The 20,204-nt window shown below is 37.9% G+C and overlaps 2 protein-coding genes across 3 annotated transcripts; one reads left to right on the top strand and one right to left on the bottom strand.

Annotated features, from left to right (window-relative positions):
- Positions 1 to 1,395: 1,395 nt before the first annotated feature.
- dram2b (DNA-damage regulated autophagy modulator 2b) lies at positions 1,396 to 8,785 on the top strand. Of its 2 annotated transcripts, none has more exons than XM_037768785.1 (8): positions 1,396 to 1,605; positions 3,800 to 4,013; positions 4,127 to 4,194; positions 4,668 to 4,810; positions 4,906 to 5,083; positions 5,420 to 5,502; positions 6,291 to 6,383; positions 6,699 to 8,785. In XM_037768785.1, exons 2-8 carry the CDS (start codon positions 3,883 to 3,885, stop codon positions 6,831 to 6,833), a joined length of 831 nt encoding a protein of 276 aa, XP_037624713.1. In that variant the 5' UTR covers positions 1,396 to 1,605; positions 3,800 to 3,882; the 3' UTR covers positions 6,834 to 8,785. The 2 variants fall into 2 exon arrangements, with proteins under 2 accessions (XP_037624713.1, XP_037624714.1); XM_037768786.1 differs by having other exon boundaries at positions 1,396 to 1,658.
- A 2,751-nt stretch (positions 8,786 to 11,536) lies between these two features.
- c1h6orf89 (chromosome 1 C6orf89 homolog) lies at positions 11,537 to 18,954 on the bottom strand. The gene is made up of 8 exons (XM_037779633.1): positions 18,770 to 18,954; positions 15,083 to 15,349; positions 14,458 to 14,623; positions 14,194 to 14,342; positions 13,761 to 13,912; positions 13,405 to 13,540; positions 12,580 to 12,703; positions 11,537 to 12,009 (listed from the first exon to the last, which is right to left on the bottom strand). The coding sequence occupies exons 2-8, from the start codon at positions 15,269 to 15,271 to the stop codon at positions 11,927 to 11,929; spliced, it is 999 nt and encodes a 332-aa protein (XP_037635561.1). The 5' UTR covers positions 15,272 to 15,349; positions 18,770 to 18,954; the 3' UTR covers positions 11,537 to 11,926.
- Positions 18,955 to 20,204: the final 1,250 nt, after the last annotated feature.

Genomic DNA, 20,204 nt, shown 5'->3' with positions numbered 1-20,204 from the left:
TGAGAAAAAAAGTGATCACACTAGTTTTAATTTTGAGAAAACAGCCATAATATTATGTATATTACTAAAAGAAAAATTCAAAATATGAGAAAACGTAATTGTACATGATAAAGTTCCAGTTCAAGAATGATGTCTTAATATTGTATATTGAGAATAAAGTTAATATGATATATGATAATATGAGAAAAGCAGTGATTTAATTGCAATATTTAAAAAACATTTGCATAATGTTATGAGAATTAAGTTGTCATTTTGGGGTGGAAGTAGTAATATGAGAATAATTATAATAAAATAAAGTCAGTAGAAATTGTTCCTGAAATGACACTGCTGTTGAGTTTTATTCAAATGTAATTTTCAAACACTTTGAGCAACAAAAACTTTGGCTTTGGCTTTGACATCTTTGCAGTGCAGATCTTACGATGTGTGTTATTTGTGTGAACTGACCCTTTAAGGAACACAACTCAATGTCACATAACTAAAGGTGCATTTCTCTCAGAGTGTTGACTACAGACAGTCGTTCCTTGAAGGTCGTGTTTAGATGTTGTAATCCTTTATTGTTTACAGTGGAAGTCTCAGTACAGTGAAGTCTGTTCAGATCAGTTGGGTGTTTTAGGAGAAGATGGAAGATGAACTGCATGAGTACTATACTGCTGTACAGTTTGTACAATAGCTGGAGATTCTGATCAACTTTTCATAATAACTGTGAGATAAGAACATCAACAGCTCATGCATATACTGTAGTTACTGATGTCAGGTCAACTCTCATTGAACCAGAAATAGTTTGTCTTAAAGGCTACTTTCCAAATCGCATACTTTTTCTTTTCACTTTTAGTACATACTGCAGCTGCCCTTACAAAGTATATATATACTACTTCGTCATAACATTGCGCCTTTAACTTTTGATGATGAAAACAACATTTCAGTAAAAAAAAAAAAAAAAATAATGTTAGTCCTGATTGCCTTCTTATTTTTATTTTTTTTTAAACAATATTTTTATTGAATTTTACATATATACATTTATACACATACAGACAGACTAACAATATCAATAATTACATATAATATACAATAAAATTATACAATGAAATCTTTAGTCAGAATTTCAAAGAAAGAGAGACATGACATTGATGACGAGATGTATTTCACTCATCTAACAAAGAAAACAAAGAAAATAAAAGATAAAATAAAATAAATACCTCAAAGAAGAAGAAGAACAAAAAAAAACACAACAACACACAATTGCCTTCTTATTCTTAATGTTTTTAATCGTGGTGCCATACTGTCCATCTTGCCATACTTTAACCTCCCCATCACCTGCTGCAGTGTCACCTGAGGTCAGGCGTCCACGAGGTCACCAGTCGTCCTGTGGCTGGTGCGCCTGACTCGCCTTGCAGACAGAATTCAGGACAGAAAAGTCACGTGGCTTTGTTTTTGTCGTTGCAGTGCGCATGCGCGGTTCACTCTCTACTGAAGTGAAACAGAACAACGTCAATGTGACTACTTATAAACTTTATGCTTTTATTAATGGAAGTGTGTCTTACAGACGACCCCTGCAGTACACCGAGGATTGTGGACGTCTGACGGAGATCTGAGCACCAGAGTCGGGTTAGAAAACAAGAGATTAAAGCAGATTAATGTCGCTGGAGGACTAGAGTAACGTGAGAGTCATTATGATCACGTTAACCAGACCAGCTGCTAGTTATCTCCTGAATCTAACAACCGTGTGCTCCAACACTTAAAACTATAACATAGAAAGTCAACATTGAACTATTCGGCATAGATAACGTTAGATATGTAGTTAGTAAAATCACACAGATTAAGGCTAGCAGCCAGCTAGCCTTAATCTGTGTGATTTAACCATTTATATGATCTTACATTGTTCCTGTATGTCTGGTTCATAAGTGTGTTTGTGTTCTCTGTGTATTGTTAGGTGTTTGATGTTTCCCTCTAGTAGTTAATGATGTTGTGTGAGACGTGTAGACTTTATTTCTGAAAATGTTACAGACCTTTTGTCTCAGTTTCACTTCCTCAGTGAGAACACTTCTGGGACTTCTCTAAACGGATCTGCACCACAACATGATTATCACTTTAAGTTAAAGTTACAAGGTGGAGCTGTGGCTGGAGGAGCTTCTTCTTATTATGCCCATTTATTTATTTATTTAAAAAGGATCCCCATTAGCTGATACTAATGGCACCAGCTAGTCTTCCTGGGGTCTGAAATCAAGTACATTACATTTATCACATACATACTATTTACAACATCATATTTGTGTTACACCAAGGGTGCCCAAGCTTTTCCCTTGGAGGGCCAAAACTGGAACTCAATGGAGGGCCACGGGCCAAAATTAAACACCTATTGTATTGTATTGTATTGTATTGTATTATTAAGATGCAAAATGGTACTAGGATCCCAAGTTCCCTTAATTGAATATGTTTTACATAGTTAGCCCCTTAAAACCCACCTGCTGAATACAATTGGGCTCATTTATGCAATTTATGAATTTCCAAGACTGTTTATGGACCCCAGTATGTAGAAGTATTAAAATACACTATTTTTAGAATATGCAAAAATAACTGCATGTTTTCCCCAAAACTGCATGTGATTATCATAAAGTGGGCATGTCTGTAAAGGGGAGACTCGTGGGTACCCATAACACCCATTTTCAGTCACATATCTAGAGGTCAGAGGTCAAGGGACCCCTTGACAAATGGCCATGACAGTTTTTCCCCACCAACATTTAGCCCAACTTTACCAACCGAGTGTTAGCCTCCTTCCTGACAAGCTAATATGACATGATATGGTACTAATGGAGTCCTTAGGTTTTCTAGTTTCATATGATGCCACTGTCTTCTAACCATAAACCCGAGCCTGGCACGGCCTCCAAAAGACAGTAAAGTCGGTTCGGTCTTTTAATAAAAAAAAAGATTTTGCTAACGTCTGGCGGGCCAAATCAAATCAAAGTTGGCCCGCGGGCCCCACTTTGGACAGCCCTTTGTTACACTTATAATGTTAAAATTTTCCAAACATATAAATTTCACATTCATACACATCTTCCGCAACCATTTAAAGCCTCAAGGCCCATCATCAGGGAAAAGGAACAAAAGAAAAACCATACATGACCAACAAGAAAAACCATACATGACCAAAGCTGGACTATCCATCAGCTGCTTAAGTAATGTATTCTTAGATGGTATTTGAAGGAAGATTTGTTAGAGGATTGACGGATGTAAAGAGGACAGCTATTCCAATGATTGATGGCACGATAAATGACTGATTTGAGATTATTTTTTTTATCTCAGGGAGTCACATAAACAGATCTCCAATGAATGAATTGTTATTTAATCAGTCCGAGTTTTATTCTGTCACCAATAACTGGTGTTTTAACTGATGATCTGTAATATATCAGGATATCAAATTGCTCTATGGTGATAACAATGACAGTCTTTATTCTCCAAACTCCATATTCATTAAATTAAAGGCTGTTAATTGACAAGACTGCAGACTGTTTTCTCAATTAATCAATTTTGTAAATGTCAACCAACCATGTCCAACCCTCAGCACGAAACCCAAAGATATTTACTCTACAGTAACGCATAAGAAAGCATAACTACTCATATTTAAGGAAAGCTGGAACCTGCCAGTGTTTGTCAATCAACTAATCAATTAAACCATTTGTCATTTAGTTTTTATTACATTTGTGACATGTACCCAAGAAGACGTTGAGACAGCAGGAGGATGATGATGGCTGCTGTGAACTGGATACCAATGTGTGTATCACTGTTTGTGTGTTTTGTACAGGAAAGAGTGAACCAGCAGCACACACACACACACACACACACACACACACACACACACACACACACACACACAGTGAGGAGACCATGTGGTGGTTCCAGCAGGGTCTGTGCTTCCTGCCTGCAGCGCTGGTCATCTGGACAGCGGCGTCTTTTGTCTTTGCCTACATCACTGCGGTGGTGCTGAGACATGTGGATCCTCTGGTGCCTTACATCAGGTCTGAGTCTTGACACACACACACATACACACACACACACACACACACTCAGCAGTTCCCGTATGTCAAATTGATTTGAACTTCTCTTTAACGAACTCTGTTGTGTCTTGCAGTGACACAGGAACGATGGCACCAGAGAGGTGTGTGTTCGGCATCATGCTGGATGTGTCCTCCTTTTTAGGTAACACACACACACACACACACACTGTGAAACTACATTGTCTAAAACATGAGTGTTCTGGGATGATATAGGTTTACATCCTTCAGTGTGATCTTCTTAAAGTCAAGTACTTAGTTTGTCAAATGCACTAAAAATGACAGCCATGGCAGCCAATGAAATGTTGACTTCAATCTTTCCCAACAGTGCAGAATATTTAAAAAATAACATGTAAGGACATAGTTATAAAATTATTTAAACAAAAAATATATTAAAGTGATATATATCCTATATATATATATATATAGTGATTTATTAGTTATTATTTATAATAGTTTTATATGTTAAATATTTTGTATTAAAAGTTTTAGTCTTTATTTACTGAATTTGAGGGATTTTAGCCAAAATGTTTGTGTCTAAATATATATATATATATATATATATATATATATATATAGAATGAATAGATTGATATCTCTATGTGTATGTGTGTGCAGGTATGGCCACGGTGTACGTGCGGTACAAACAGGTGGAGGCTCTGACAGGTGAAGGCGAGCTCAAACTGAACAGACTGAACCGTTGTGGGCTGCTGCTCGGCTTGATCAGCTCCTTCGGGATGTGCGTGGTCGCTAACTTCCAGGTGAGTGCTGCTGGTTCCGGATCAGTTCACACCTGTACAGTGTGTTGAACGTGTCAGCAGTGAATCTGTGTGTGTGTGTGTGTGTGTCTGAGCAGAAGACCACGCTGTTCTCCATGCACCTGGTGGGGGCGGTGCTGACCTTCGGGATCGGGGCTCTCTACATCGTGGTTCAGACGCTGCTCTCGCACAAGATGCAGCCTCACATCCACAGCAGGACCACCTACCTGGCCCGGGTCGGCATCGGACTCTGGACCCTGAGCAGCATCATCAGCAGTATCCTTTAACACGGTAACAACTGGAAAGACAGAGTATAGAGCTGTCAAACCAGTTCTGAAGGTGTGTTTAGACTACGGCTGTGCAATTAATCAAATTTTGATATGCAGGATCTTTTTTTTCCATCTCATTTTTTTCTTTTACTGGCAGAAATGGGCCTCCGTAACACTGTGCACAGAGTTTACATGGACAAATAAATAACAGGCAGCAAATCATTCATATTGGATATTCTCTGAATCAGAATACCACCTGCATATTGAAACATGCGCCCTGTTGTATTAGTGCCTTGTGTTGGAGCAGCGAGCTGTGATCCTTAACAGCGTCCTCTCCTGTCAGTGTTCGTATCATCAGTCATCATGTACAGCAGTCTGGTGGGAGTGGACGTACCTCGCAAACTGCACTGGATTCCTGGAGAGACGGTCAGTGTTGCAGCATTAGAGCTGGGTTTAATTTTTTTAAATACTTGTGCCGATATGCTATCCAAGTTTCATTGCCAAGGTTATAATAATTTAGAATTTTCAGTTAGTTTTAATTTGATTTTAGTTTTGACTTTTCAATTTAATCTTAGTTTAGTTTAGTTTCAGTTTTTATATATTTAGTTTTAGGATGCACCAATATCAGATACCGGGCCGATACTGACTCAAATAGCTCGACTCTATGTTTATATACTATATATAATTCATATACTGGAATTTTAATTCCTTTTTACGTTTTGATTTATTTGTTGCTGCATTAAAAAGGTTTACATTCAAATTGTAATTCCTGTTCATTTTGAAGATTTTTTACCAAGTTGCTGGTGTATGATTTATTATTTTAATAATAAACAACAATTCAGTAAATGTATATCTATTTATTTATTTATTTGTTACATTTAGTTTTACAAAGTTAGTAATGTTTAAGTCCAGCCTGATGTTGCCTTACACATAAAAGAATGATCCCAGTCACTTCCATATACATACAGCTTAATTATTAAAGAGGACCTTTAATGCTCATTTTCAGGTTCATATTTGTATTTTGGGTTTTTACTCGAACATGTTTACATGCTTTAATGTTCAAAAAAACGCTTTATTTTTCTGATACCGGCTGTGCTGCAACACCTCTTTTCACCCTCTGTCTGAAACGCTGTTTGAGCTTTTACACATTTTGGTTGTTAACGCAGCTCTTTGCAGCATTAGATTGATTGACTGTATGTATGTGTCTTTTTCAGGGTTACACGGCTCACATTATCAGCACCATCTCTGAATGGTCTCTGGCCTTCTCCTTCATCAGCTTCTTCCTCACCTACATCAGAGATTTTCAGGTACTTTTCCCTCCGCACAGCTGCTGTTGAAGGTCTCGTCCATTTGTTTTTTTTGTAATATTTACTGTAAACAACTAGACTAATTATGTAGCAGCAAAGAAAATGTAATTCGTCCAGTATAGAGATACTTAAGAAATGTTGGCAGGTGTTTTTTATTTAACTTTGAACAGAGCCAGGTTAGCAGTTTCCTTATCTCATTATCCGAAACAGAGAGAATAAGACTATTTCCCAAAATGTTGAACTATTAAAGATCTGGGTTGAGAAACGAAGAACATTTCCTAACTTTTTATGTTGTTTCTTTCTTTTTTTATGAAGAAAATTAATCTGCGAGCAGAAGCAGAATTGCAGAGCAACCACCTATACGACTCCTGGCCACACGCTGGCGTCACAGCGTCACTTCACAAACGTGACGCCTATGAGTCGTCTCCACTGCTGGCAGGAGGAACGTGACCGGCTGCAGAGCATCCTCCTGCTTTTACACCACCTTGAACCTTTTCTAATCACGTTTTAATGCTTTTTATAAAGACTTTCTTAAAGCTGGTGTAGTGGCTCTTAAAGGGCCAGTACACCCAAAGACATATCTTCTCTTCCTTCTAGTGGTATCTATCCAGTCAAATAGATTGGGTTTTATTTGTCCAAGTTTGGGGATGTCTGCCTCCACCCCAATACATGGAGGTGAAAGGAATTTAGTTTGAGCTGCTTACAGCTTTTAAACTTGACAAACCTGAATAAATAAAACCAAAGCTATCTGACTGGGGAGATAGTACGAGGGGGTTAGGGAGAGAGAGATTGCTATTTTCTTTTTTCTAATTTGGGTGAAATTACCCTTTAAACCCAAATATGAGGCTTTGCACTTTTCCCTCAAACTGCATCGGTCACTCTCAGTGACTTTGTCCACTTCAACGCTGCACTTTTATACAGTATCATTTATACTTGCTATTAAATTTGAAAACGCCCCACTGCATTTTACTTTCAGTTATAAATTATACCAGCTCTTCTTTCACATGTCTATGAAGCCTACTGGGGGTTATATATCATAAAAAAACATTTAAAAACAATATATTGTGGAATCGGGGCAAAGATTGTTAAACTGTAAGGGGAGAAAATATTTTTGGGAGAGTTTCCAGTCTATATACGCCAGTCCCTGCTTTCTTCTAGCTGCATTACATTTGTTTTTTAAGGGTGTTTTCAGTAAAAAGAAAATACTACTGAGTATTACAGTATATACTGTATATTTCCTGTTTTTACTGTAAAGGCCATGATTACATTCCCAATGCCTTACTTACAAAACCTACAAAATTCCCCTCAAACTATACGCACAATTTACTTCATGAACTGAGCTGCTGCTTTGCTGTCCTGTAGGTGGCGCTGGTTGGCAGATATATAACTGGTCTGATAATAACTGAACAACTCCTCCTGTTGGAGGATTAGCGGATTTATGAACGCCAGATTGTGGTAACGGGTGCTGCAGTGTGCCACCAGAATAATTATATATTTTATTATTAAATATATTTTATTTTGACAGTGTTTGATTATAAACAATTCATATTAAAGTATTCTAACTGTATTCAATTTGTATTTAAATGATGCAGTAACAAACTCAAAGTGAAAATATTTAAAAACACCATTAAATTTGCCAATTTATTTCTATTATTTTTATATATTATTTTTATGTCCTTAAACAATTAATTAATAACTGAATTTTAAAATAACTGGCTTTTAATTACTAAATGTATTAATCCTAATTTTACTTATATTAAGTTTACTACTCTGTTGACCTATTTCATCTCCCTGTTCATGTGCAGTTTTTCCTCATAAAATATTTACAAAGTTGAATATAAAGTTAATAATTAATTAAATTTTTTTAATCAATGTTTACATACATAGCAGTCTTCTTCTTCACTGACTGTGTTGGTGCATTACTGCCACCAACTGTAGGTTAGTGGCCCAGTCATAAAAACACTGCTCCATAGTGCTACAAGTGGTCAAAACCTCCACAGGGTTCCTTTAAATTAAAGACAGCTGGCCAATCAGAGCTGCTGCTGCTGTCTGGATTTGAATATATTGAATCTTAAAGTGTTACACCACTGATGCCTCATTTTAAAAATGAAGGGAACGGTCACTAAATTAAATCAGTATGTTTTTAAACTTATACTTGAGTTATACATTTTACTATATATTATACCTATTTATTAATTATAGTGAAAGAGTCTATAATTATTCTGATGGCACTCTCCAGACACCCCAGTACCTGCTGTTTATTAACTGAGAACAAATAAACATGAATGTTAAATCAGATACAAACTACTTAACGTCTAACCCTGAGTTACTACTGTACATCGTCCTGTTTGTACGTTACTCATGTTAAGAATAATAAAGATCTATTTCTTGTTTATAGATACTATGGTCACACTTTTTGTTCTTCAAACTGCAGCCAAGTTAAATATAAACTTCATATTTACCCTCTCATTTCTTTAATTCATTTTGGTTTAAAACTGCACTAATTCATATTTTTAATGTTCTTGATGGATCAGCTGACATTTAGGTTGAAGTTGAGATTTACAGCCAGGTTCGAGGTTCTTCTGTCATCAGTTTATCATCAGCTGTTCTCTGATAAATAAAAATAATAAAAATATGTCCACTTACCAAAGTATTCAGCCTCTTCTGATGTCTTGTACTTTTACCTTCATCCTGTGGGCCGTAGCCATGATTTTTATATTACTGATAGATTAATTAATTAATTAATTAATTACTTAATTAAAAACTCCAGTGTCTCTCAAACTGGAACAATGATTGCCCAGTTTACAATTCCTGCATAAAAAATATTAATAAATAACTTCAGAATATAGAGCCTGACAGGTGTCATGGAATAAGCTAATTTATGAATTGGCATTATAGAGTGCTTCAGGGATGATGTATTGGATTTTGGATTATTGCAGAAAATAAGCTCTGTGGCAAACACACGTTTATGATATTTACACTTTTTGTTCAGCAAGATAATCTCCACAAACGAACACCACTTTTATATTTTTTGAAGTGTGAATGCAGTCGCCAGAAGTAAAAAGCTAACTTTAGGCTATAAATGAACTACACCACGGTTGCATGAGCGCGAGTATACACGAGACTGTAAAGGCGAACGAGTCGGCGTGATGACATTTTGTAGTTTCATTTAGCCACTTTTTAGCAAATGCCTTTTTTAAGACACATAAAAGCTTAAAAATTCACGCGTGGCATATTTACTGATGTATTTTATATTGTAGAACAGCGCGTTAAAATCTCTTCAGCTTGTGTTAACCACAGACCTTATTTCAGACATCCAACTAAAAACCCATTCAAAAAACGTATTGACTTCCAGACGAGGGAACCAGAAGTGCTAAAATACTAACTCATCTCTGGATTATAGGACTCATTCCTGCAGCACATTGGCAGTTATTATTGACACTATTATTGACCTCTCTTCTTCAAAGCACTTCAACAAAAACAATAGATCTTCCACGCAGGTTGAAGCAAATACATGACAAGTTTTCATTTTCTCATAAAACTATGACATTTCTATGCAAAGCATACATTTTAAAAGATTCACTCCCTAATTTTGTTCAAGCGCCCCTAACTTGTGGATTTTTGGGACACTAAAAATAAAATGAGGGAGACCGATTACTAAACACTGAAACTCAGATTTAACTTTGGCAAACTGATTTAACATTATTCCGACTTTTTAACAACCCATGGAAACCCTGATTACGCACCACATATAAACTCTCAGAACCTGTTGAAGATGATGTGATGTTACCTGTCTGCACTCTGCATTGATAATTACAAGTGATCAAAGTCTAATAATATTATAACGCATCCCTATTAAAATATTAATGGCTTGAACATATATACATACAATCATAACAATAAATAACACTGAAATTAAAGAAGCAGCTTCGTCTGTCAAATCAATAAAATTAAAATTAAAAAAAAGATCTGAAACTGATAAACTACACGAAGAATGAAAATATAACTATAATCTCTTTTAGGTCCAAGTAGTAACTGGTTGTTAAAGGACAAGTTCACCCGAATTACATAAATACACATTCTCTCTAGTGTTATCTCTCCAGTCAGATTGGGAATATTTGGTGAAAGAAACTTTGTTTTAGAATTGACCAAAATTTGTTTTAAAATTCAACAGCAACATCTGGATAATCCACCGAGCACACTGGAGACAGTTGTATGGGCTATTTTAACTGTTGAATATTTGTTCTAAAATCTTTTAAATCTTTAAAATAAAATCACAATTTAAGTAAAGTTGCAATTTTAACATATCTTATTTTATTGTATCAACAAACTGCAAAACATTTACTCAAAGTTTAAACATAACTGGCAAATTTACAGCTGTAGTTGGATATAATATAAAAAAATGAAATTCTCAGCTGGTGTCTGTACAATTTACAGCTGGCAGAGTGAGCAATATTTAACATCAAACCGTTAAAATAAATAAATATAACACTGCTTTTCAATGTCACAATTATTTTTGTAAATTAATTTCCAATGAGAAGTGCTGACATTATGTTCTAGATACCACTAGAGATAAAGATTGTGGTTTTTGTAACTTTGGTGAACTGTCCCTTTAATATCGAGGAGAAAACCAATATGAAGAGCAGAAGGTGAAGCTGCAGGTGTGTCTCAGAACTACAGGAGGTAGTGAACGTCCAGCAAGTCCAGACACTGAAAATCATTAGAAAGTTCCCAGAATGCACTGCAAAAAGAAGTGGGAACTCACTGACTGGATAAACGTATCAGCCAGAGCTCCCTGTGTTCCTAAACATAGTTTGGTTATAAGTTGATTGAGTGCAGGAAGAATATGCACCTCATATCTCACACGGTGTTCATGTCAGCTGTTTTCTGTTTGGGAGGGGTTTAACCTTAACGTTTGACATGTTGACTGAAGAAGACTTGTTATTCCTGAACATATTTTACTGCCTCTGGCCCAAAAAGATGGCGTCCCTTTAATCCCGCCTACGAAGCTTTGACTGACTTGGCTGAGGAAACAGCCGTCAACGAGCATAACACCAGAGATGTGGGCCGTGATTCAGAGGTCTGGAACCTGTGTAATGCCAGTGCACTCAACCGTGATTCACTACCTTCTGACAGAGAGACACACCCAACGGTTTGATGAATTGTTTTTTGTGTTTTTAATTGCTAGAAGATCTGCTTGAAGCTATGGCACGAGCACAGCACATCCAGAACATCTGAGAGCTGCTTAAAGGCTCTGCTGTTTTACACGAGGAGGACAAAGCCAAAAAAGTCATTTCTCATTCCTCGACCCTTGAAACCTGCAGGAGAGTCTCTTTTTTCCAAACTGAAGTCATCATCTGTGCAGTGGTTTCCAGTTTCTCTGAGGACGCTTATCAGATGGACGGGGGTGTTAGAAAAAAAGACCGGAGGGTTATAAGGCATCAGTGTGGCGGGGCCACGGAAAGGCTGGCGAGCTCAGAAAATTTGACATTCACAGCCGTCGTCCTGAACTGTGTCCTTCTTCACTTCCCTTCACCTGAAGGTTAGAAAGCCGACCCGTCACAGATGATGTTCTGGCCTCGGCCGGGGAACAGCTCCATCTGCCAGTACCGAGGGTCAGCGTACACTACAAAAAGGTCAAAGGTGAGAGGGAACAACCATCAACTGAGCGTTCAGACTGCTTCAGCAGCCTCATATGACATCCAACTGTTTGATTTTAGGGATCAGGAGAACAGATGCAGCATGCATGAATTTATGCACACAAGATAATAATAAAATAATAGAATTATGTTTTTGGCTGCAGTGGAAAATGTTTTTATGAATTGCATACAAATCCTTATCGGTGTTAATAATTCACTAATAATTTCCTAAATAACTTGTATACACAAATTACTATTTTGTGCTCAAAAGATAAAAAAATAAATACATCTTCAGGGGCTCCATATAAAACACACATTGTGCACACAAGACAATAATTACATTTATTCATATATTCATTTACTTATTGGGAAGTGGGACAAAATCTATTTTTGAATTGTATAAAAATCCATCTGCTTTGGTATTCCACAAGTAACCAATGTGTTTTATATGAAATACCAATGTGTTTATTATTTTGTGGAAACAAGACCAAAGTGTATTTTGTACAGTGTGAAGTTAAATGTGTTTGTGGATTTAAAACAGGTGCGGCAGATGTTACCCATGTCTCCAGGTGTCAGCCACAGGTTGAAGGAGCTGCAGTGTTTCTGACAGCGCTGAACAGGCAGAACTCGGACCGTCGGTAGCCCCTCGCCGACCACCAGCCAGCCAAACACCCCGACACCCTGAAACACAGACAACAAGTCAGAGGTAGAGCAGCAGTGAGGCTGAGGGTTAATTTGTAGTGAGTGATGGGGGGCTACAGAACACTACTGAGGGTCAAGACTCTGCTACAAAACAACTGCACATGATTGCACTAATAATAGCACTCTTTTCAGACAGTCTGCACTTTTATTTTTACACAGAAGTTTGTAAATAATTAGTACTAAAATGTAATCTTTTAAGGAGGGGGCAAATCTATGACACTTATTACTGTCAGGGAGAAAAAAAACATAATTTGTGTACACAAACTACTAAATTGAGAGAAAATGTATTTATTAATTTGCAGGAATCAACGGAAAACGGCATTAAACAACGTTACTGACATTTAAACATGTATTTAAGGCAAAATCTGAAGTACTTTAATCCATGAATCTCCATCCAAAATCAAAACAAAACTGCATTACATTCAAGTGGATTTTAATTTTCTCCAATACACATGTCGGTATCCCTACAGATCTATTTTAACAGACACCACAAACCAGTTCTGTCATCAATCACTACTCAATATTAACACATTACATTTGGCAATTTGACAACCACATATCCAACCCAACTTCTGTACAAAATTTGTAAAAATCCATACGACTTATATACCATATTGTAAATAGTTGTTGTTGTCCTGTTTAGTCTCTCAGTGTGGGGACGTGTGGATGTGTGAACTCACCTTGCTCTGGGAGTTTGTGCTGTGGGTGACCAGGCAGCGTTGCACGATGGTCCCAGCGCTGTCCAGCAGGGGGCAGAGCTCAGCCTTCGGGAAGAGCCACCTCAACACTTTCTCTCTGGTTCCAGAGCTGAACCTCCTGCACCGACAACACAACAGACACCAACCAGTCAACAGTGGTCGGCCTTTACTGAGAAACTGGAAGTGTTGACCATGACCTTCGCTGTTAGCTGATGTTAAGTATTGGACATATTGGCACATACATGTAAACCCAAGACCCGTAGCAGTAAAACAAAACCAGACCTGACATGACCAGAGTATAAATTGGACCCGGATCTACTTTGAACAGAAATGTGTACCAGAGCAGAGTGAAGTTGGCGGGTCCTTGGGGGAGGCCGAGGTTGTGGTTCTGCAGACCGTCGTCCTCCTCCAGTAGAATGGACATAGAGCCTGAATGGGCCAAGTAGAGCTCCTCAAGCTGCTGCCGCTGGACACTGAGGGACTCCCCACCCTGCACAGACCAGTATGAACAAATAAACAAATATGGAATGGTTGGATGAGGGACATTTATCACACATTACTGCTCAACATCATGTTATTGCTGTGACTGTGATCACAATATAATCAGATGTGACATCAACTGTGATGATTCTTTCTTCAGCAACTTTCAAGTCTGAAAGTTTATTTTCTAAAGAAAATGAAGTGAAAGTGAAGTATCGTTAACCTAAAGTTGTTCTCATCTGATTCTGGACAAGATGACAAAGCCAACCCTGGCTGGGTTTGACCTCTGACCTTCAGCAGGACGAGCTGTGGCCCCCGTCGCAGAGCCACCGTCCCTCTGAGACTCTCTGGGACTTCCAGCACCGAGGAGATCTCTGCACAGCCCGAACAGTTGACCAGATTCTGCCTGAGAGAGCCGGCACTCCACCATTCATGGAAACCTGCAGTGCACAAATAATAGTAATAGATCATTTTTTTCATCCTTTAGAGACACCCAGGACTTACTTATTAAAAACTGTGTTTGTGTGCGAATGTGTGTGTGTTCCTGCTTCAGACCTTGCAGGTTGTACTTCTTGGCGATGGGCAGGGACAGCAGGCGGACGTGGCTGAGGGGGGACGACCAGTTGTAACAGCCTAGGTTGACCAGACCCAGCTGGGGGGCGCTCTGAGGGTATGTGAAGGCCAGCACCACCACCAGCAGGAAGCCCACTGCCACCACAAACTGCAGAGACAACCGGGACAGAAACAACGGGGACATTACCAACACTGAGAGCTGTGTCCTTCCTCTGTACACTCTACAACAGGCAAGTGATTTATTTCACAGCAAGAAAAAAAACAACATTTTTTAGAGACTAAATTTCTCCATCAGCTGGATCTGTATCAGTTTTTTGGTAGCTGTAATTGCCCCTCCTGTCCATATTGGCCATCACATGATCTCTTCCTAACACGATTTTGAGCCCAGTATGAGGCTTCAGCAGTCTGAGTTAAACAAATCAAGTGGATATCTTTCAAAATTAGAGTCTTTTTAGTTCTTAATTCTTGCCAAATTGTGATCGTGATTAATATCCGATGAATTGTGCAGCTGTACTTTTACGTGATAAAGGCCTTCAGTGATCTATTGATTATATTTTCTGTCATCTAGAGGTTTTAGCTGTGTAATATTTGTGTTGGCAGGCCTGACCTTTATGGTGGCTCTGAGGATGGGGAATTGGGGAGGCTCTCTTCTGGGCTCGTTGGTCTCCAGGACCTGCTTGATGAACCTCTCGATCTCCCTCTCCGACATGCCGTAGCGGTAGCCCGACTGGCGGAGGATGTCGATGCTCTCGGACAGTTTGTCGTAGATACAGGGCTCGCTCATCGTTGTTCCCATGGCGGCCGCAGTGACGGCGGCTTCTCGGTCAAACGCGTCGGTCTTCAGCTGCTGCGGGCTCCAGGAGCATGGTGTCACCTATGAAGTAATCCAAAATCGTTAACTGCTGCTTCAAACCAGCTCGTTATCATATCTTACATGTTTAAGAGGTGTTGATGTCATGGAAATTATGATATGCAATCTAAACGTGGTTGTAGTTTGCTATGAGTTTCAGTATGTGCTGTTGTCTCTTGCATGGAGACAATGGGCCTCAAGCAAGAGTCACTCATACAAACAGGTTTGTTGTCAAGTAGCATAATGAGTTATTTCAAAGAATTTGTGGCATTCACCGTAAAAAAGGAATTCACATGTGATCCAGGCCTGTTTTATGAGTCATGTACTGCTACCTCTCTCTACAGTCTAACTGAAGAATTGGAGTTTAAATATGATGCAAAACAACTAAAACAAAATGTATAACTAAAATAAATGTACATTACAGATATACCGTATAATAGATATTCTGTTCACCAGATCATCGTCATGAAATGTTTGGCAAAACACGCTGCAGTTAAGGGTTTAGTTGTTAAAATGAGAGAGACTTTTATTGTCATCCATCTGTATACAGTGTAGTACAGTACAGTACACAGAGGAACAAATTGTGTTTCCGCAGTGTAGAATGATGCAACACTCTGTGGGAGTGAAGCAAACATTCAGACTACACATAAGGTGCAAACAACAAGATACGAAACAAGGTGTTGTGCAATAGTAGAAAAAACTCCTAGTAGGTTGACTACCATCCTGAACATGTAAGAGAGATAAGAATTTAAACCCAGTTGACCTTTGTTTATGTCAGTGTGAACATGGTAGAGGAGATAGTGTGGACTCTAGGGATGCACAAATCTGACTTTTCAGTCCAGATACCAATGGCAATACCTGGGCTTTTGGTAAACGAGTACCGATTCAATAATCATAATCAGAATCATAATCAGAATCAGAAAGGTGTTTATTGCCAGGTGTAAGAGGTATACACGAGGAATTTTCTTTGGCTTTTGAATTTTCTTTTTCTTTGGCTACCAGTGATTCATCAGTAAGCTGTATGCCTCACTGTGTGGAAGTGACTGGGATCATTCTTTTATGTGTAAGGCAACATCAGGCTTGACTTAAACATCGCTTTCCTAACTTTGTAAAACTAAATGTAACAAATAAATACATGGATAATATAAATGTACTGAATTAAATCACACACCAGCAACTTGGTAAAAAATCTTCAAAATTAACAGGAATTATTTACATTAACTACAATTTGAGTGTAAACCTTTTTAATGCAGCAACAAAGTGGCCAAAACTTAAACAGGAATTAAAATCCCAGTATATAATGTCTATAGTATATAAATACAGAACTGAATTGACTAGATCAGCCCCATTGTCCCCGATATCCGATCCAGCTATTTAAGTCAGTATCGGCCCGATATCTGATCCAGTATCGGTATTGGTGCTATTATTGGTACTATTATGTCCCTTATTGTCTGGGAGTCCACATAATAGTGATAATAAGGGATTCCCAAGTCACTACATGTAAAGTAATTAATAGACTTAGCAAAGGAAACTAATGTTATCCTCATCATGCTTTGACAATAGCTAGATACCATCTGTGATTACAAGTAAAAGTCCTGAACTCAATATTTTACTTTCGTAAAAGCACACAAGTGTAATCAGCTTTAAATACATCCTTGCAAAGCACTGTGTGACAATTACTATATAGACTGACAGATGGATAGCAGGTACCAAATATGCCATCCCTATACTGGCCAAGATAACAAAAGAATAATAAATACATTACATGATTTAAAATACAGCTGAACTCAAGAAATGTAACATCTACTTCACTGATGGTTAAAACTATACTACAATTACCGACATGAACCAACGTGTTCTGAACAGACTTAATACAAACACCAACAAAAAGCAACATTTCCTCACTTAATTCACATAATTTGGGACCCTTGACATTACTAAGGAATCAGTGGGAGGAAGATTTGAGGACAGAGTTTTCTGATGAGGTTTGGAGCCTTAGATAGGATACACTCCTCTTCAATTTGTTTACGACATACAATTATTCAGTTCAAGGTTTTACATCGCCTTCACTGGTCTAAAGTGAAGTAGCTCACGCCCAGTATCCACCCTATGTGTGACCGATACAGGCAAGCACCAGACACCCTTTCACATTTGTTCTGGTTTTGTCCAAAAACTAAATAGTTTCTGGCAGTCAATATTTAAAACCTTTTCAGATGTTTTTGAAGTACCCATCGAACCTTCTGCTATTACTGCAGTATTTGGAGTAGCACCACAAGATATACATCTTAGTCACCAGGCAAAGAATATGATAGCTTTTGCATCTCTTTTAGCTAGACGACGTATACTTCTTAAATGGAAGGAGAAATACCCTCCAACCTTTAGGATGTGGATTGAAGATCTCATACATCATTTGGTGTTGGAGAAGATTCGCTATACTACAAGAGGGTGTGCTCAGGAATTTGATTCTATATGGAGACTTTTTTTAGTCTATATAGAAAAAATGGATACCACTGACATTAAAGTTTTAAACTGCTGACCCCGTATTACATAAATCCCAACTTCAGAATCAGAATCAGAATCAGAAAGGTGTTTATTGCCAGGTGTAAGAGGTATACACTAGGAATTTTCTTTGGTTTTTGTTGGTGCAAGTCAGACAGTATAATAACAAAGAAATAGATAAAACGTTAGAATAAAATAAGAATAAAAATGTACAATTTACAAAATAAGCTATAAACAAAAATAAACATGATATAAACTTATACTTAGTTGGGTGTTTTTGTTGTTTACTTATTTATTATTATTATTTTTAATTTACTTATCTTTTTGTATTTTTGGTCCTTTCCTTTTTCCTTTTTCTTTTGTATATGTTTCATTTATGTTTATATCGGATTGAATTCAATTATATGTATAAATGTAATTGTTTATTTAATGGTGCAGTAATATTGCTATAGGGATGGAATATAATGTGTTTATACAATTATTTCTGTGATTTATTGGATTTTGTACAGAATACCAATAAAAAGACTGAGCAACAACAAAAAAGCAACATTTGCATCTTGGAACATGATTTAATTTAGATATTTAGTAAACTACTGGGTGGATGTATAACGTGAAGTACCTCAACACTGTAACTATAGTTACTATGTAGTAAATGTAACTAGGTGAGCTACTTAGCTGCATTCCTCCACTGGAGAGCATGATACATGCCATCAGTCCAGCTGCTGTATTTAAAACAATCACTCAGATGTGACGTCACTATAACCTCGACGTTAGAATAGTGAGATGTGAGGATGTAACCTAGGCGACCATTATGACGTGTGATGGTTTATAAAGTTAGTAACATGATGAACAGAGCTGATCAACTGACAGCCGTTACACTGACAGCTAGCTGTTAGCTTTCATTAACACTTTACGTCCTTTAAAGAAAACTACAGAAAGCCTCACCTTAAAGGGACATCCACCGCAGTAGTTGGGGTCTCTGCTTTCTCACGTTACGTAGGATAATAAGTGTATTCTTCTTACTAAAGTATGTAGTTAGTTTAGAGTCATGGCTACATGGCTAACTACCACAAACACACACACACACCGGATGCAGATGCGAGCTTCTTCTTCTTCTTCTACTGCTTTTGGGGTTGTCAACCACCGTGTTTAGGCGCAGTACCGCCACCTGCTGCTGAGAGTGTGAACCACAGTGTGGATTAAATACTAACAATGAATCCTGTTTGTCTGATACAATCAAAGAATATCCTACTGCTTGATCGATTTGACAGGTTCATTAATTATTTTATATTAAGAGTGGTTACGGTAGAAATTGAAATAAGTTGAATTATGCATGTTGTCTTAATTCTGTATCATCCTCTCCCTTTGATCAAATTATATTATTATTAATTATTCTATTATTTTTACATAATTTTTTGTTATTTTATAACTTAAAGGGACTGTTTGTAACTTCTTACACGTATAAATCAATCCGGGTCGGTGTCCCATGCGCGCTCGCGTGTGGCTACGCTGTTCAGACTCAGACTCCAACACAAACTACACAGAAGCACCAAAAAACGCAAAGTTCTATCTAGTGAAAATCGTCTTGCAAAACAGTGTTGGCCGCGGTCTGAGGATGTGGGGGAGACCGTAGCTTTGGTCTCCAGGGCCAGAGTCTCTTTTCCTCTGTCTGCTTGCCTTCACTCACACACCGCGCTCGTTCTCGCTCCCTCGCTCCACCTCTCACGTGCATGTGCGCACACTACACACTGCAGAAGACCTCGTAGCTCTGAGAATATCTAGTGAATGTACAGTGGACGTTTGTGCAGAAATAACTGCTGCAGCTCCTCCAGACCAACAGAGGTTTTCCGTGTGTCACTGTTTTGATCGATGCTCGTTCACGTCTATGTAGAGAGAGCACGAGCGTGAGCAACAGGACGCTGACTTTCGTTGACTTAACCGCCACAGGTGTCGCTGTTAACAAGCATTTCTGATTCTTACAAACAGTCCCTTTAAGTTACTAGTTACGTTGCAGATTCAAATTAATAATCCAAAATATGATCAACAAATACATTATGATGCATTATTAGATTAAGATAAAACTTGATTGAGTCACTTGGGGAAATTCACAAGCTACCCAGCAGATAAAGTATATTAGTTAAGGTAACCTTTAATACATTGTCCAATAATATCATAAACATTATTCTGAAATGGGCCATTCTGCATAATGATAAACTTTAACATTAAGTATATTTTGATGCCAATACTTTGTACTTTTACTTAAAGGGGAAAACCAATCAAATTAAGAATTCCAATATGTTATGTCCATGACTTAGTAAAGTTCAATCAATATTTGTGAACAAGAGCTGCTCTCTCTCAAAGCCAGAAGCAAGAGAAGTAC

Source organism: Sebastes umbrosus, chromosome 1, assembly GCF_015220745.1.
Source record: "Sebastes umbrosus isolate fSebUmb1 chromosome 1, fSebUmb1.pri, whole genome shotgun sequence".
NCBI classification, from domain to species: domain Eukaryota; kingdom Metazoa; phylum Chordata; class Actinopteri; order Perciformes; family Sebastidae; genus Sebastes; species Sebastes umbrosus.
This window is presented reverse-complemented; position numbering and strand designations above follow the sequence as displayed.

Bases quoted from the DNA above. Each gene is read 5' to 3' on its own strand.
- dram2b (XM_037768785.1), top strand. From the start codon at position 3,883: ATGTGGTGGTTCCAGCAGGGTCTGTGCTTCCTGCCTGCAGCGCTGGTC. The intron at 4,195-4,667 runs GTAACACACACA...ATGTGTGTGCAG, and splicing joins GGATGTGTCCTCCTTTTTAG to GTATGGCCACGGTGTACGTG. The intron at 5,503-6,290 runs GTCAGTGTTGCA...TGTCTTTTTCAG, and splicing joins ACTGGATTCCTGGAGAGACG to GGTTACACGGCTCACATTAT.
- c1h6orf89 (XM_037779633.1), bottom strand. From the start codon at position 15,271: ATGGGAACAACGATGAGCGAGCCCTGTATCTACGACAAACTGTCCGAG. The intron at 13,913-14,193 runs GTCAGAGGTCAA...TGGTCTGTGCAG, and splicing joins CACAGCTCGTCCTGCTGAAG to GGTGGGGAGTCCCTCAGTGT. The intron at 13,541-13,760 runs GTACACATTTCT...TTGTCGGTGCAG, and splicing joins GCCAACTTCACTCTGCTCTG to GAGGTTCAGCTCTGGAACCA.